Source organism: Pleurodeles waltl, chromosome 3_1, assembly GCF_031143425.1.
Source record: "Pleurodeles waltl isolate 20211129_DDA chromosome 3_1, aPleWal1.hap1.20221129, whole genome shotgun sequence".
Lineage (NCBI taxonomy): Eukaryota > Metazoa > Chordata > Amphibia > Caudata > Salamandridae > Pleurodeles > Pleurodeles waltl.
This window is the reverse complement of record NC_090440.1, coordinates 939,388,744-939,406,786: the sequence shown is the minus strand read 5'-3', so window position 1 is coordinate 939,406,786 and position 18,043 is coordinate 939,388,744. Positions and strand designations below refer to the sequence as shown.

General features: G+C 40.4%; 1 protein-coding gene across 1 annotated transcript in view; it reads right to left on the bottom strand.

Annotated features, from left to right (window-relative positions):
* MYOM3 (myomesin 3) overlaps positions 1 to 18,043 on the bottom strand; it is a 394,520-nt gene that overhangs the window by 14,432 nt on the left and 362,045 nt on the right. The window contains exons 30-33 of the mRNA XM_069223954.1: positions 14,334 to 14,421; positions 11,791 to 11,829; positions 4,771 to 4,876; positions 3,428 to 3,591 (exon numbers count right to left, since the gene is read on the bottom strand). Coding sequence (XP_069080055.1) covers positions 3,428 to 3,591; positions 4,771 to 4,876; positions 11,791 to 11,829; positions 14,334 to 14,421 — 397 coding nt within the window. The remainder of the gene's footprint in view (positions 1 to 3,427; positions 3,592 to 4,770; positions 4,877 to 11,790; positions 11,830 to 14,333; positions 14,422 to 18,043) is intronic.

Below are 18,043 nucleotides of genomic sequence, written 5' to 3'. Positions count from 1 at the left end.
GCTAGTAGTGTATCTTCACTCTTCTACTATGAAAATGTCCTACTGCATCTGATTTGTATGGATGTGTGTCTGAAAACACTGCATAACCAGTAGCTTCTCATAGCACAAGTTCATTGTTTGTTTGGATACTGTATTTAATGCTATTATAAAGACCCTACATATTTACTCAATCGGAGACACTGCCACTGAAGGACCCCCTGTCCAGATATTATTTTATCTTGATAAGTGATATACCAAGTCATGTCAGAAAGTTCCTATACCCTGTCTGGTTAAATCACATTTATGTTGTTATTAAGACACTTTATTGTCAATATATCCTTGTGGTGGAATTCTACCACTAAAGTTTAGTTTGAGTGCCACCCTGGTCGAAGATTACACCCAGATATGCCACTGTTACTATTGAATGGTTCTTAATATAATGTGATTTTTTTTTTATTGACTAAATTACTACTGTCTTAATGGACAGAGTCAATCTAGTGAAAGGGATTATATAACCTTATTTTCTTTACCTAAGTCTGTCACTTAGTGTAGCACAGAGCAGTTTCTTCTTCAGCTTCAGCGTACTTTCACCCCCTATTTGGGGGGATACAGGAAACTCTGTTGTGCTGCACAATTTATACATTTCTTAGTCCAAAAAATAATTTGGGTGACACAAAGACGTGACACAAAGACGTGCCTCTACAGGGAATTGTTCAGATTATTTAACATCCAAAAATCAAACATATGAACTGGTTTAATCAATGGTATCCTGTCAGGTTTCAATATTTTAGGCACACTTCTGACTTGTAATGAAATCCGAAAGCTTAATTAGTGCCCTGATTCATAATTTAAACATTTGCCACGAATCACAAAGAAAAGTGTTAACAAAGTAAAACTTGGCTGGAGGTATACATTCAAAGATCTGTACATTTTATACCAGTGTAGACAAACAAATTAAGAATTACAAGTAAAGCTATTTTCATACACGTTTTACAATAGTCTATTGATCGTTAATGACCATTGCCAGAGTCAATCATACTTACATCTAATTTAACAGTTATTATTGTGGACTATCCACAGGTTGTCACGGAAATACTACAATTATTTTAGATCATACAAAAACCAACGACAGTAGCCGCCATCAGCAAAAGGGGCAATCAGTCTCAGAAGGCCACCAATAAGAGTGATAACATGCGTAGGAGAGGGTTTGTGGAAACCAAATATGGACTATGCTATAGATTAAGATTCTCTTGGGAAATGAATGATGAATCTTATGAAGGAGATTCATTTTAATTTGTGTTTTTTTTCACACTCTTCCATGACCCTGTAGACAAAAGAAAAGGTAAACTTCTTTCTAGGTTTGGTTTTATAACCAGAATAATTATAAATGTCATCAGCTGCAGAGAATTACATTCGCTAAATTGGCCTAACACTATGATTTATCAGTTAGGCATCAGGTTAAGTGTCCACAACCCAACTTCATCTACAATTTTGTGCTGACTTTATGCTTGTCTTTGACCATGTACAGCATCTGGAATTATATTCTATAAGGCATTTGATTGGAATGTACTAGAGAAAGCTGAAAAATGAATAAATGAAACTAACTAACAATAACAATCGCTTCAATCCCTCCTTCTACTGAATTCAGATCTGTGGACTTTACTTAATATTTACAGGATTTAAGCATCAGCGTGGCATCAGCGTGAAGGAGCATTTTAGATTGGGCATGGGGCAAAGGATCAGCCTACTTCAGCCATTGATTCCCTTGCACTGTAACATCATTTTGTTTTATCACACATGTATCTCTGCCTAAAACAACTGCACTTCAGTTCTATAGACGGCGGGCCAGTACTATACATAGCTAATGCTTTTTCTTTCCTTTTTTTGTAGTTGTTTTGTTACCCTTGCCTGTTTAAGCTATGATTTTACAGCACATCAACTCCAATAGTACGATTAAGAATAACGTGTTCCTATGCCTGTTATAAATACAACAGCCTGCAAGGAAGCATCCATATTGTTTGATTAAAATAATAGGCAACTGGTATTTTTTTCAAATTTAAATTTTTTATTGCAAGCATATGGCCATCACAGTACGGTAGCAGTACCACATTTTATTTACTTTTCTTCCTTTTTGTGGCCTATACTTACAATAAAAAAAATTATAGCAGTTTCACATTGCTACATGTTTTGACGTTGCCCATGCTTGCTCTCCCTGCAACAGGGTGGGGATGCTGTATTTTCTCCATCATACATTGTAGTATAATCTGAGAGTACTGCTGAACTCTGGATACCCTCACCATGGCTACTGTATTTAATAACACATTTATTACCTAAAGACTTTAGTTATACTCCATATTATAGCAAGCTATTCTGCCACGTGGCCATGCGGTTATATCTATATCTATATCTATCTATCTGATATGTAAATATATATATATATAGATATATATATATATATATATATATATATATAAAACATGAACAGGCTAATACTTTCCTGATAAAGTCTGCAAATATGGAGATCCTCAAGGGAAGTTTTAAGGGGGATGCATAGTCAGTCAGGCAGGAAATGCATTCAAACACATGAATGAACCTCCACAAGGCATCTTTTTTATGGGGAACTGATATCCACATTGACTGAATATTTTAAGATGTTTTTCAGCGTGTATCGATATAATCTCACATAATATGTAAAACTGCTTCTCTTGCTCTTGTCACCGGATTTCCTTAAAATCTCACTTTAGAAGTGTGCATCTTTGGCATATGAATCCAAAGCTCCATGGCAAATGCAGAGTTAGAGTAAATAATATAGGCAGCCAACAACAGTATTTTGAAATATAAGAGTCAGAAATAATGGGATAGAATTTATGCTAATATAGATGAAGTGGATACAGCTGTCCTTCAGATATCCTTCTGTCAATTGTGCATTAAAAAGCATGTTTCTAATACGATGCTCGATAGTCATGTTCTGAGTAATAATGAAAGTTTATTTCCTTCTACCTTTTATTTACTATTTATAGGCAATTACCATTTAATGAACAATCTTCAAGCTTTCAAAACAGAAAATTAGAGCAAAGACAAAAGTGCAGTGTGCAAATGTTTCAGGGAGTAGAAGGTGCTAAGAACAAGTATGCATTTTAACCTGCTTTGCCCAGGAAGAAAATGAAAGATGTAACCTCTTGGCTATTAGTCCTTTGTCTGCTCAAAAGATAGCATTTCCTGTGCCCTCTGTTGTCACTTCCTGCTTCAGAGGGTTGAAACATTTGAAAGCATTTCTCAAACGTTAGAACGGGCTAGGTTAAAAAATGTTTATTAAAAAAGGTTAAGAAGGTTGAAGAAATGCAGGACCGATCACTTCAGCACATCTCGGCTGTCTCAAAACTAGGGCTTCTAGATAGCACCGATATTGTTTGTTTTTTAAAGGAGATACATAAAAAAGGCAGCTTACCTTGCCCAGATAGATCGAGGGATCGTTTGTGAATGTCTTTTCCATCAAATATTTCTAGGGTGTATTTCCCCTTATCTCCGTCCGTGGGATTCCGAATAAGCATCCACACTTGGTTCATGGTGCTCCCAGCTTTCAACCGGTCTGTGATTGACAACTTCTTGTCTCTAAGCAGAAGATCATAACGAGTCAGAGGCATGTACATATGACATTCTCGGGAAATTAATTCATTTTTACTGCCTTTTGCTACACTGACATTTCATGGAAAGGTTTCAGTGTGTGTGAGACAGGCACGGCTATAATCCATGCTCACAGGAGGCTACAGGGTCTAAAGATAACTGTACTGCAATATAAGGACATATATGTTACATTTTGGGTTTGCACCTGTGAAATAGGTTTTGTGTACATCTGGAAGGCATGGCAACATTCTATATAGATGATAACCGCTGGTTGGCAGTATAATTCCTGCTATAACAGATGCACTCATCCAGTCAGAAATCAACAGATTTTGCATTAACTCCCACCACCCCGATCAGGCCTTAGGTCTTATTAACGGAGTTTGAGAAGGTATCAAACACAAGAGTGGAAAATGGCTCATGGATGAATGGAGACTTTCTATAAATGAGTGGTCAAATGTGGAATAAAAGCGTGCAATGTTGCAATAGTGTTATCTGGGATATACAAATCCCTTTGAGATATGCATGTATGTCCTGTTTACGGGATCCACGAATTGATTACGTTGAATCCAGTTCTTTGTAAACGGATTTGCTTACATTGTTTTAAAAAAGAAAACATTTCTTTAAATGTTTGCAGGCATTTTTCTTATTTGGGGTTTCATTAATTTCAAAACACCTTACCCTTTGAAACGGTAGGAGAAAATATCAGAGAAGTAGAGTGTATGCAGTTCATGGCTCTTTTTTTGTAGGAGCAAAGGTGGATAGAAAAAGGTTGCATTTTCTCGTTGATAGTACATGTATGAAAATGCACCACTGTTACATATAAATTGATAAGAACACTGTACTTCCTCTCATCCTCTTCACCTCCTTTGGCGCTTTTTCCTATTTGACGATTGAAGGATGTTTCCAAAATGGAAGACAGTCAAAAATAACATTGACTACAACAAGGTTAAAAGTAGAATAAAGTAAATGAGCGAGCCGGAAATCTGGCACATTTATATCAGTGAAAAAAATATATTACGTTTGGAAAAAATGCAGATATTGAAAGTAAAATCAGTACAGAGTAAGGCACCAAATGATAAATGGACCACACGCTCATCTGATTGGTAAGAAGCGAAACAGACAAATGTCAAATGGAGGCCATTCACGCTCAGAAGGCCATGGACATACTTGTGGTGCCAGGTCGGTTTCATCAAGTCTGTGAAGTACTTGACTGTGCTGTAGAGCTTGATTCCTTCTGCTGTACTTTGAACTTGCAGAGGGGATGCGGACAAGGCTAGTAAAGAGGAGACAAATGAAACATTAGCAGTGGTATGGGTATGTCTATTAAATTAAACTACTAACTCACATCAACTGATCCAAATAATTTCACAACTTTGGTCAGAAGTTTTCATTGATTGAGAGTAAAATTTTATTTTTGCAAGTATTTAAAAAGTAAGCGTTTAAGTCTCAGTTATACTCTCTTCTCCCTGCTTGTTGATAATATGATTTATTTATTATCTTCGTAGTAGCATTACTTGCGCATTTAGGACACAAATGACTTTGTTAGCAGGGTCGAACTGGCCTGTAGGGGAACTAGACTGTGACCGATGGGCTGGTGTGACAAGTCAGTAGGTAGGCCTGTTTATGGTCTTCTGAGCTGGTTCTAACTGTTGATATCTAGGATATTAAAACATACATTTCCTGCAGCAAGCTCAAAATCCATAAATTCCTCCATAACTTGCAAAACAAGTTGTGAAGCATGTCTTCACAAGTTCATAACTGTTTCAAATTGCAAAGATGGGCTGTGCTTTCAGCTATCTAATTCGCTAATGGGGGACACTTTGCCTAGGCCTTTTTCTCAGTCAGACCTTGCTTGTTAGGTAGAAGATGGGATGTTTGATTGTATGAAATATGACAGAAAAATTAGCTACAACTCAAATTCACCTGTTCAAGTTTCTACTTTTTATGTACTGTTAACGACAGCCTTATATATATTGTTTTGCTTTTTTGGATTCTAGATATAAATCTATGCTTAAAGTCTTCTCCTGACAAAAGTAGTGAGGTCCACCTGTCTTTCCTTGCTTCCAATTATATTTGCTTCTCTGCCCTTGTAGTGATTATCCATCCATCACTTTACATATTGTTTTTATTTATCTCTATAAATTAGAACCATTTTTCTGTTTCTAACAGACAAGTGTGTTTCCTTTCCACGTTCATCCTAGTCAAGAGACATTTTGAACTGTATGGAATATTAGCACATTTCTAATTCCTTTTTTCTTAGTAAATTAATCAGTAGGATAGAAGAACGGTAGTATAGGGGATAGTAACAGCCAAATCTCGGAGGCCCCCTACTGTTTTGCAGAGCCCCAGTCCACCCTAGCAATTTGTGTGTCTCCATGTTGCCTTCTGGCCTCTACTTCCCCCACCACCACTCTAGCATTTAGGCGGGGGGGAAGGTTACTGTGACCCGTGGATATCTAGGTAATTGCCTGAAAAGATTTAGCCATGTTCATTCCAAAGACACCATGGTGGAACCCCAGTGAGTTTCAAGCTGAACCTTATTAGAAAGAGTAGTGGCGTAACAAAACTTGAGGGGGTCCACCTGCAAAGTACATGGAGGGCCCCTCCGACCCAGTCAGAAGCTCTCAGGTCAGGGGTATGCACGAGCAGTAAGTGTATTCTGCTGAGGGGGCCCCTTGGATCTCAGGCCCACCCACGCACCACAGGGGCTGCAGGGGCTAATGTTATGCCACTGACAGAGAGGACTAGGAGAACCAAAAGTAATGTCTCAAGTGCTTTTAATTTAAATCCCATTTCCCTGCCCACTCAATTTTGCCCCTGAAAGACTGTTCTGCTTAGAAACACTGTCCATCCTGTGCCATTGTGTCCTTTGATCCTCACTGATTTTCACTGGCTTCCTTGTTGTCTGTAAGCAGTTTAGGCCTTGTTCCAAACTTTTTTCACGTCCCCAGACCACAGGTTCAGAACCACTGTCCTCAACTATTTTTTTATATTAGCCCCAGCCATAAAATGAACAATTTTCCTAGTCTATCTAGCTGACTATCTATCTATCTATCTATCTATCTATCTATCTATCTATCTATCTATCTATCTATCTATCTATCTATCTATCTATCTATCTATCTATCTATCTATCTCAATATATCATAGGGTCTGATTTAAATATTGGCAGAAGGGTTACTCCAGCACAACGGTGACAGATATCCCATCGGCCAAAATCTAAATCCCAATATGTGTTATGGGATTTAGATTTTGGCAGATGGGATATCTGTCACCGTTGTGAGGAAGTAACCCCTCCGCTAATATCTAAATCAGGCTCATAGTTATAAAAATATGTCACAGTTATAAAAATATATTTGTGTGTTTCTGTATATCCATTCAAAAAAAAATTCAAGTGGTGTTATAGTTACGTGAAAATGTCAGTGACAATATAATGTTTAAACTCAAAGAAAGACTGAAATTTACGAGTTATAGTTATCTGTAGTAACTATAAATCATGCCCTAAAGACACTATATACTCACCCGACTGTGGGGGTTGCGTCCACCCATTACCTCTGGCTGTGCACATCTGTGTGTGGAGTAGGTTTGGCCGCAGGGCCTGGCCTGAGACTAAGCCCTGCATTTAACTCCTTGCAAACCGCCAACCCCACCGCATGCATTGCCTTCTGATATGAGCAGCATGCATTTAGTCTTGCAGGTCCTGGCCAAACTCAGGCAGACTTACTGACGTACCATTCTGGTATTGGGGGGACAATTCCATGATCCCCCGGGTCTCTAGCACAGAACCCGGGTACTGCCAAACTGCTTTTCCGGGGTTTCCACTGCAGCTGCTGCCAACCCCTCAGACAGGATTCTGCCCTCCTGGGGTCTGGGCAGCCCCGGCCCAGGAAGGCAGAACAAAGGATTTCCTCTGAGAGAGGGTGTTACACCCTCTCCCTTTGGAAATAGGTGTGAATGGCTGGGGAGGAGTAGCCTCCCCCAGCCTCTGGAAATGCTTTGATGGGCACAGATGGTGCCCAGCTCTGCATAAGCCAGTCTACACCGGTTCAGGGATCCCCCAGCCCTGCTCTGGCATGAAACTGGACAAAGGAAAGGGGAGTGCCCACTCCCCTGACCAGTACCTCCCAGGGGAGGTGCCCAGAGCTCCTCCAGTGTGTCCCAGACCTCTGCCACCTTGGAAACAGAGGTGTTGGGGGCACACTGGACTGCTCTAAGTGGCCAGTGCTAGCAGGTGACATCAGAGACCCCCTCTGATAGGCTCTTACCTTTCTTGCTAGCCAATCCTCCTTTCTTGCTAGCCAAACCTCCTTTTCTGTCTATTTAGGGTCTCTCCTCTGGGGTATTCTTCAGATGACGAATGCAAGAGCTCACCAGAGTTCCTCTGCACTTCCCTCTTCAACTTCTGCCAATGATCGACCGCTGACTGCTTCAGGACGCCTGCAAAACCGCAACAAAGTAGCAAGACGACTTCCAGCAACATTGTAGCGCCTCATCCTGCCAGCTTTCTTGACTGTTTCCTGGTGGTGCATGCTCGGAGGGTCATCTGCCTTCACCCTGCACTGGAAGCCAAGAAGAAATCCCCAGTGGGTCGATGGAATCTTCCCCCTGCTAACGCAGGCACCAAAAGACTGCATCACCGGTCCTCTGGGTCCCCTCTCATCCTAACGAGCGTGGTCCCTGGAACACAGAAACTCTATCTAAGTGACTCCCACAGTCCAGTGATCCTTCAGTCCAAGTTTGGTGGAGGTAAGTCCTTGCCTCTCCACGCTAGACTGCAAACCTGTGTACTGTATGATTTGCAGCTGCTCCGGCTTCTGTGTACTCCTCCAAGGATTCCGTCATGCACAGCCTAGCCTGGGTCCCCAGCACTCCATCCTGCAGTGCTCAACCCTCTGAGTTGGACCCTGACATCGTGGGACCCTCCTTTGTGACTCTGAGCCAGCTCTGATTCACAAATGTTCTAAGTGCATGCTCTGGTACTTCTGCGGGTGCTGCCTGCTTCTGTGGGGGCTCTCTGAGTTGCTGAGCGCCCCCTCTGTCTTCTCCTCCAAGGGGCGACATCCTGGTCCTTCCTGGTCCCCAGCAGCACCCAAAAACCTCTATTGCAACCCTTGCATCTAGCAAGGCTTGTTTGCAGTATTTCTGCGTGGGAACACTTCTGCAACCTTCAGCACACCGCAGGACATCTTTCATCCAAAGGAGAAGTTCCTAGCTCTCTTTGTTGTTGCAGAATCCTAAGCTTCTTCCATCCTGAGGCAGCTTCCTTGTACCTTCATCCGGGTTTCCTGGGCTACTAGTCTCCCCCCCCCCCCCCGGACACTATCGCAACTCTTGGACTTGGTCCCCTTGCCTTGCAGGTCTTCAGGTCCATGAATTCGTCTTCGGTGCTTTGCTGGTGTTTGTGGTTCTTGCATAATCCCCCTATCACGGCTGTTGTGTCCTTTTTGGGGTAGTAGGTGTACTTTACTCCTATTTTTCAAGGTCTTGGGGTGGGGTATCTTGGACACCCTGACTGTTTTCTTACAGTCCCAGCGACCCTCTACAAGCTCTCATAGGTCTGGGGTCCATTCGTGATTTGCATTCCACTTTTGGAGTATATGGTTTGTGTTGCCCCTAGACCTATGCTTGCCTATTGCATCCTATTGTAATTCTGCACTACTTGCATTACGTTTCTTACTCTTACTTACCTGTTTTGGGTTTGTGTACATATAACTTGTGTTTATTACTTACCTTCTTACTGAGGGTACTCACTAAGATACTTGTGGCATATTGTCATAAAAATAAAGTAACTTTATTTTTAGTAACTCTGAGTATTGTGTTTTCTTATGATATTGTGCTATATGATATAAGTGATATAGTAGGAGCTTTGCATGTCTCCTAGTTCAGCCTAAGCTTTGCCATAGCTACCTTCTATCAGCCTAAGCTGCTAGAAACACCTCTGTTCTACTAATAAGGGATAACTGGACCTGGCACAGGGTGTAAGTACCACAAGGTACCCACTATAAGCCAGGCCAGCCTCCTACATAATGTATATGTCAGTAATTTGCACAATGCAATGTTTATTAATGGTGATTATTATACAAATGTTTTAATAAAAACATATCTGTGAGTCTTTATTTTAACATAGATTTTAATATTGCATTTTGTGGGCTGAAAATGTGAAAAGAATGATTCAGAGACATTTAAAACAAAAATAAAACCAGCATGCTTCTTTGTCTTTTTGTTTTTTTTACATTTTGCTGCCCACAAATGCAATTAGAAAAACAACCACCAGGGGGCTTTGCACGTCAGCTACAGAGACTAGAGCTACTCCAAGGAGTGCTTGAAAAATATGGTAAGTTGTACGCTAGTCATGGATTTAATAACTCAGAAAATTTACAGTTTGTTTAAATTTTGCTGGGGGCAGTTGCATTTTTTGCAGCCCCCCACTTAAAAATAAATAAATAACCTTGACAGGGCATTATAGGGCGCTCCTTCATGAAGCAGTGAATAATAAATGAATGGCTCGTGTCGCATGAGCCCCAGGGCCCAGCAGCCCCATCCGGCAACCCAGCCAGCACACAGAATCCACACTGCTGGGTCATTGGGGCACTTTGTAACTGCCACCACCTGGCGGGAGCAAAGTTGAGATCCCTGCCTTGGAGAGTTCTAGCAGGATATGCCTGCAGTCTCCTGGGTAGGGAATCACAGCGTTCCAGAAGTGGGCTTCCCAGTACACTGTTTAGTAATGGGCGCCCAGGAATGGGATTGCTGGGGACAATAGAGCCACAGAGAGGGGAGCATGTGGCCCCTTCCCTTTTAAAGAAATTTGGGCCTGATGGATGAGTTCCCTTAGGCCCAATAGTGGCTATAAGAGGGAGGATGGGCACCGTCACCGTTTTCTTTTGATATTGGCCTGGGGGCCCAATTGGGGCTCAGGTAGGGGCCACATGCTCCCTCCTCTTTATTTAATATTCGGCCCGGGACATTTAAGTCCCAGGTGCCCAATATTGACTCAGGGAGGGGGATCCCACTCATGTTCAAATAGTTTAAAGTAATGACCCCAGAGACCTGGACCAACTCAGGGATCAAAATAATAAAATTATAAACAACACTGGCTGGTGTTTGTTTTTTGCTGTGATCCTGCATGTGTCTGCTGGTATGTGAAAATAAAAAACTATTTTTTAACAACCTTCATACAAGAGCCAGGGGGCAGGGTACCTCTAACCTATCCCCCTATATCTTTTTTTTTTAAACAACCTCAGGACAGGGAATACGTTCCTGAGTCTTGTAATGGCTGTTGCTAAATTTTATTTCATTTTGTGGCTAGCCAATCAGAGTGCTCGCTCTCATGAAAGTGCATCTGCGGAGCAAGGAGGCCCAGTGCAAAAAAAAAAAAGCCCCCAGGCCAAACAGAACATTATCTTTTTTGAAGTTGAGCTCCTGGGACTTTCATGAAACTCCCTGGAAGCCAACCATCTAGATGTACAAATATGTGTAACCTTAATTTTTCAAAAATTACTGAACAGATTTCCAACAAATCACAAAAATCACACTTTCTGGACCAAGATCTAGCTACCTGCCAGAATTTGGTGTAATTCTGTCCAGCTGTTTTGGCTGTAGACCTTTTAAAAAAGGTCTACGGAAAATACATGGGGATTGTGCATTTTGGACCCTCCTCCCCTTTTTCTCTAACCCCACTTGACAGATTACCCCTAAACTTTCCATGACAAAACTAGAAAGTTTTGTGAAGATGCATCAATTGGCACCAAAGTTATTACCAAACCATAAAGGCATTTTCTATGGGAACTTAGACCTATCTATAACTACCGAGTGGCAAACAAATGTTCACAGTGATTTCATCAGACAGCATATCAACTTTTTGGGTATGTCCATGCATTTAATTTTAAGGAATAATACAACATACCACTGACAAAAGTATGGACTTAAGGTTAATATAATAATAGAAGCATATCAACAGCATATTGCTTGACTTGGGCAATGCTATGAAATAAAACTATGCGTTTGACCTGTGTACACACAAACGACCAGAGAATTATGGTAGATGCATGGGCTAGACAGTAAATCTGACTGTAAATAGTAAGTCATTAGAAGGTAGTCAGCAAATGGTAGATGATGCATACTCTGGAAATCAATACATCATTAACATTCCTTGAGCAATAAGACAAGAAGTAAAAGAAGACTTACCACTCATTCTACAAAGCTCCTTGATGACATCATCGTAACCTAGATAAAATGTGAAAAAGTCATATTTCAGATCATTTAAAATTGTATGTGTTTACTAGTGGTGATTTGTGAATGTACTGCTGAATATCACTGATATATTCATATAGAATCAACTGTACATCTTCATTCATCTGCACGATTACCACAATTTTTCACAAGCTGCAGTGCTTGCTATTAGAACATCTGAATGTTGGAAGTTCTATTGAACACAATAGAGTGCTCTAGGCTTCTAAAGGCCAGTGGAAGTCCCAACATTTCAATGTTTTTGTTCACAGCTATTTCAATCCCCTCAGGCTCTGTGAAGCCTTTGTTTTATTTAATAGAACATTCTGCTCTCTAGTGGCAGAATGTTCTAATAGCCGTATAGCCCTCCATAGGTGAGCTATACTGGCATTAAGGTCCCGCTACCTTGTTAAAGGCCCTTGCAGGCCGGTATAGCCCACTACAGCGGGCTATAAGACTATATTAATAACCAATTTCTCACAGTTAAAGACATCTTATTGAAAAGTTTCTTAGAACATTACTGGGAGACTCTCACTAGGGTCCTTCCTCTGAGGTTGCTTTTCATAAATTATCCACACCATCTACTTATTTATCACTGTTTCTTCACATCAATACAGCAAAAATACACTGATGATGGAGGTTTGACAGTAGCTCAATCAACAAGGCCACCTAATACAATACTGATCAGACATGTAATCCAAGGACTGTAATACCAAAGTGTGTACACTTTTTGAAAAAAATGAGATTGATAATGAAACCCATCCATGCAATTGTTTATACTAGTATCATAAAGCGTACACCAAGACCTTGTCAGAATAATAACCTTTTTCGTTTACTCTGGAGACGCATGGAAATGTTTTTCATTTTACAAACTCTGAAGCCCACACCTAGCTCTATTACTCCAGTGCCAGAGGCCGCCTCTGGAAAACCCTTCCTGCTGTCTTTTCACCCATCATGGAGAAATAATCAGCCCTTGCTTGGAAGAAGGATATATTCCAGAGAATTCGAAAACAGCTGTCGAAAAAGCACTCAAAGTCAGCCTCCAACACATATTGTGGCTAAATGAAATGAATGAAATGCACTGAAAGATTATCAAGGAACAGGTGAAAGAACCTCTACAAGGTGACTCCATAGCCCGTGTATTAGCAAGGCTGATGCAGATCTGCTATGCTTTTGGGACGCAGTGTTGCACATCATGGATGAGTATGAAACAGGTGTGATGGACCATCCTCAGTATTGAGTTTGATACTGTGGACCACCGCAGGATATTACACAGCCTGGCAAGGAAAACAGGCACTCCCTGATCGGTGCACCAACGACCCAGGTCATTCCCACAAAGAAGGCTTCAAATTAACTACACAATACCCAACCTTGCGGAATCATGGCCAGGGAATTTGCAGAATGATGTCTATCACCAGTGATTTTTAATACATTTTTGGAGGAACTCGTGGCCGTCCCTGATTGCGGGGTACGACTGTTACAGTCTTGTGTCAACTGCGTAACATTTTTCTTCAGTGTGACCAAGAGCCTAAAACGGTTCAGAATTTTATGAGATAAAGAGGTTGATTGAAAGAGCCAGACACATCTACACTAGATTCAAACAGAAAAGATCCCATAAAAGCAAGCTTTCCTGACACCAATATCTTTTTGAATTTCACCAGTAATAATCTGGGTGCCCTCGTGTACAGTGGCATAACTATGTTAACTTGAGACCATGGTCCAATTGGCAATATCGCCAGGCAAACAAGAAAATTCCACATTATGGGCCATATTTATACTTTTTTAGCGCCGCATTTGTGCCGCTTTTTTACGCAGAAACGACGCAAACTGACAAAATACTATTGTATTTTGTCAGGTTGTGCCGTATTTGCGTCAAAAAGCGGCGCAAATGCGGCGCAAAAAAAGTATAAATATGGGCCTATATATCATAATAAAACAAATTGAATGATAAAACTCGATGCGTTAAATCAGGCTGGAACAACTGCAGAATATCAACAGTTGCTGCAAAATAAGACACCTCATACTACTTAGGCTCTCAGAGCTTTGCTAAGTAGCCGTGGAGGTAATGTTAACATTTACTTCTTCCTGCTTGATACTGTACCTGCAAACTTGGCTTAATGCGACTGAGGCAGAGCGTGAAGATTTGTGCACATTTTTTGGCCTACGATCTAGCATCCAACACTTGCTAGCCCAAGCTGAATGAAAGATGTCTACCAAGGAGGCAACACATTCTAAATGTCTGACTAGAGCCTTAACGTTTTTTCTTGCAGTTTCCTACACGAAAACAATAAGGAAATTGCAATTAGCTCTTGCAAATCCTACAGCTCGACAATCCCAAGTGAATATCCAATAGACCAACTGCTATCCAACACATTTTAGACTGTGGAGGTCAACACATAAAGGTGGAAGACCCCATCCCGTTTCTGATTTGTGCATGCATCTACTCAGCAGGCTAGCATTACACTCAGCGTGCTAATATTACACCCTGTATGCAATCCTACCATCTTTCGTGAGATCAAGTTCGCTGACATCTTCTCCCCGGTTGTCTGAAACAGTGGCTTTGAATATTCCCTTACATTCAGGTCCGAACTACATCAAATAATAAAAACAAAACAAATACATCATTTCAGTAAGATCAGTAGCACTAAAGAGTGCAAACATATGAAAAATGCTATAACATTTAAGTAAATTCAATAGACGGCAGGACATAAAAGCCAGTGAAATGTATAATTTTTGCAACACTCAAATACCCTATTATCAGTTCTTCCCAAATGTATAGAATCACAACTCAATTTTAAGAATGATAAACATTTACAACCATTTTAGCGTCAGTAGACATGAGGCAGAGGCAATTTTTAAATGTAATAACAGCAATTGTTCATAAATGTCACAACCTTGATCGATCCCTAACTATGGCCAAGATATTGATCTACCTATAAATTGGTAGATGGTGAATTACACAGGAGTCTAGAGTTGGAATACTTTTCAGAGTGGGGTGCTGGCCATTCGCTAAAATCACAAAACTTCTGAATAATCTTGGTGTTGATACCAGTGATATTAGCAAATGTGAGGCACCCCTTCTGCAGCAGAGTATGGAGTAAACCAAAATATCAATTTCTGTGTTAAATTGAGGAAATGAGGCCCACTGGTGATTGGTTTGGACTACGTACAGCCCTTTAAATGAGCACTAGATACGATTAAATCAGGTCAGATTAATTGTATGATATGCATGGGAGATTAAGTAATGTGTCCTGAATCAAAGGATTATTTTTTCCCAGATCCATAGTCAGCAGCTATGGCTGTTAGGCCACATCCATATTTCTCAATATATGTATGAAACTCATACACAGTTGGTATGGATGTGTATGATCACATATATTATGAGCACATTCTCACATTAAATGGCTTTGTGGAGTAAAAATACTGCGGCAACAAACATTGGAAAGTTCACCAGGAGTTTTGCTTGAGAATACTTGCAAGAGTTTGTTTTAAAACTGGATTTTGGGACATTGTGTAGCACCTTTGCACTGGTGCACAAACAGGGCTAATCATGTTAAATGTTACTTATACATAGACCAGGCCTTTCAAGTCCCACCAAAAATCAGCTTACAGCCCATCAGTGTATCCCAACCCATAGTTTGAGAAAAACTACCCTCCATATTACCAGTTGAATTATTTTGCTGAATTGAAAATTTAGCTCTAGGTTCCCAGAAATGGAACATGCATAAAGAGCATAGTATGTGTGCTGTCTGTGGCCATCTTTTACATTATATTGAACAGTAAATGGTGATAAATGATTTCTGTCTCCCTGTACTGGAGCATAAGCAATACTGGAATGTCCCAGAAGATTCTTGAAATGTCATTGTCTATCTTGGCCATGTGTCCAAATTCTTGCTGTTACTCCTAACTGTAGGACACCATTATTAATCATTGTAGCCCTAAACACGTATCTAGCAAAAGTATATATGTTAGAATCCCAACCTTATACATACTTAGGATTATGGGTAGGCGGAATATTTCATTCTGCTCAAAGAACTGGTGGAACTTGGTAACTCTACATTACTGTTGTAATGCAGAGTTCTGGGCAGATTCCACAAAGCTTCCCAAATGTGAGTTCAAGCGACATTTGGCATCCCCTAGCACCATTTTCTAAAGCGGATGGTCGGGGCAGTCATGGTCAGAGAGCTGGTCGTTGAGTAGATTTGCTGTTACTCAAGTGGCAGCAAAATGAACCTGAATGACCGCACACTCTTGCGCACTGCATGGTGCCATTTGTGATGATTTTTCAGCGCTGCTAGTGCTACGGCCACTAAATTGCAGTGCAACATGCATATTTTCTGCAGAATCTAATGGAGATGTTGTGGAACTTTGTGGAATTTTAGGGAGTGAAACTCTGCAAGTTCCGCCTATCTCTGCTTAGGATACATTCTTAAATCAAGAATATTATTCTGTTCTGATGTCTCGATCTTCCTCATGAACTAGACTCTTCATTCTACTTCCTTATTATTTTATTTTAACCCAGATTGCCTACATTTGTTGATTACGTTTTTTATATGGACAACTACTACTCATTGAGGGGTGCGTTTTAGGGAAAATCTTTCATGATTTAGTGGTGATGCTTTTCATGGATTGTTTCTGATGATATGCAGACATTTAGATGCACCTTTCTACTGGTAAGGCTGATTATTCTACCTGGGTGCACATATGTGGTATGGTGGCATCAAGCCAGTCAATACTTCATCAGAACATCTCACACTTCACATCTTACACACCACCACCAGCTAATAGATTCAAAAGGGCTGCAGAGCCTAATGGTTACTTTCTATGTATTATGGTTGAAGTTTGCTCATTCCCTTTTCAAAGACCCATGGCTATCAGTGCAAATTTAGCACATCGGATATAGCCTCAACATATAAAACAGTGGCCAACAATCTAAGATGTCCTTTTACTTTACTCTAATGTCAAGTTTAATCACCTCATCTATATTCGCTTATAATGCAAACAGGATTGCAAAAGCCGTGTATAAATATGTGAATTAAGTCTGCATCACTCTCCAAACCTATGGTAGCATATCATGCTACAAAATAGCATGTTAACAAGTACAGGTTCCTTTATTGGAAGTCTAAACTGAGTCTCGACACAGAACTTTCACACATGCTCAGTGTTTTATGGTGTAAAAGTGTGTGACAAATCAGAGGGCAGGTGCAAGAAGACAGGACAAAAAGTTTATAGGATGAATGAAGTATCACACAATATTTGAAAATATAAATATATTGTAAAGGTAAACTATTTACTGGTGGTTATATACAGCTAAATAATTATTGGTGATGTAAGTTCCCTTACACTAGTCTAAGTTTCAGGGCACACACTTGGAGTAAAGATTATTCTCTGAATTGTGCTATGGCACCAGGATGTTGAAGGGCAGCATCAGCACAAGACCCTGACTGCAGCCTCTCAAATGTTACTGTGCAGTCCTGGTGAATCACTCAGTTCGCAGACGATGGTTTCTGCTGGTCACAGTGCCATTGTGTGGCTGTGACTAGAAATCACAACCACATCTTGTGCATGGGCTACAGTTACTTGGTTCAGTGTCGATATACTATTAATATAGTTCTGTTAAATAACATGGATTACACAAAAGAGCTGCTCAATGAGGAAAGTAGTGGGCATCTTAGTGCTGTATTTCTTTGTGCCATGTGAAAAGTATTTATAAAGGGTGATCTTATCAGTGATCATGTCATAGGATTGTTTACCTGAGATTGGCCCTGTTTAATTAGAAGGTGGGTTACTGAAAGATGTTTTTAATGAAAGAGGGGGCTCAAATCAAGAATATTATTGCGTTCTGATGTCTCGGTCTTACTCATGCACTAGACTCTTCATTCTACTTCCTTGTTATTTTACTTTAACCCAGATTGCTTCCATTTGTTGATTGCGTTTTCTATATGGACAACTACTTCTCTTTGAAGGGTGTGTTTTAAGGAAAATCTTTCATGATTTAGTAGTGATGCTTTTCATGGATTGTTTCTGATGATATGCAGACATTTAGATGCACCTTTCTACTGGTAAGGCTGATTATTCTACCTGGGTGCACATATGTGGTATGGTGACATCAAGCCAGTCAATACTTCATCAGAAAATCTTCACAACATCTTACACACCACCCCCAGCTAATAGATTCAAGAGGGCTGCAAAGACTAATGGTTACTTTCTA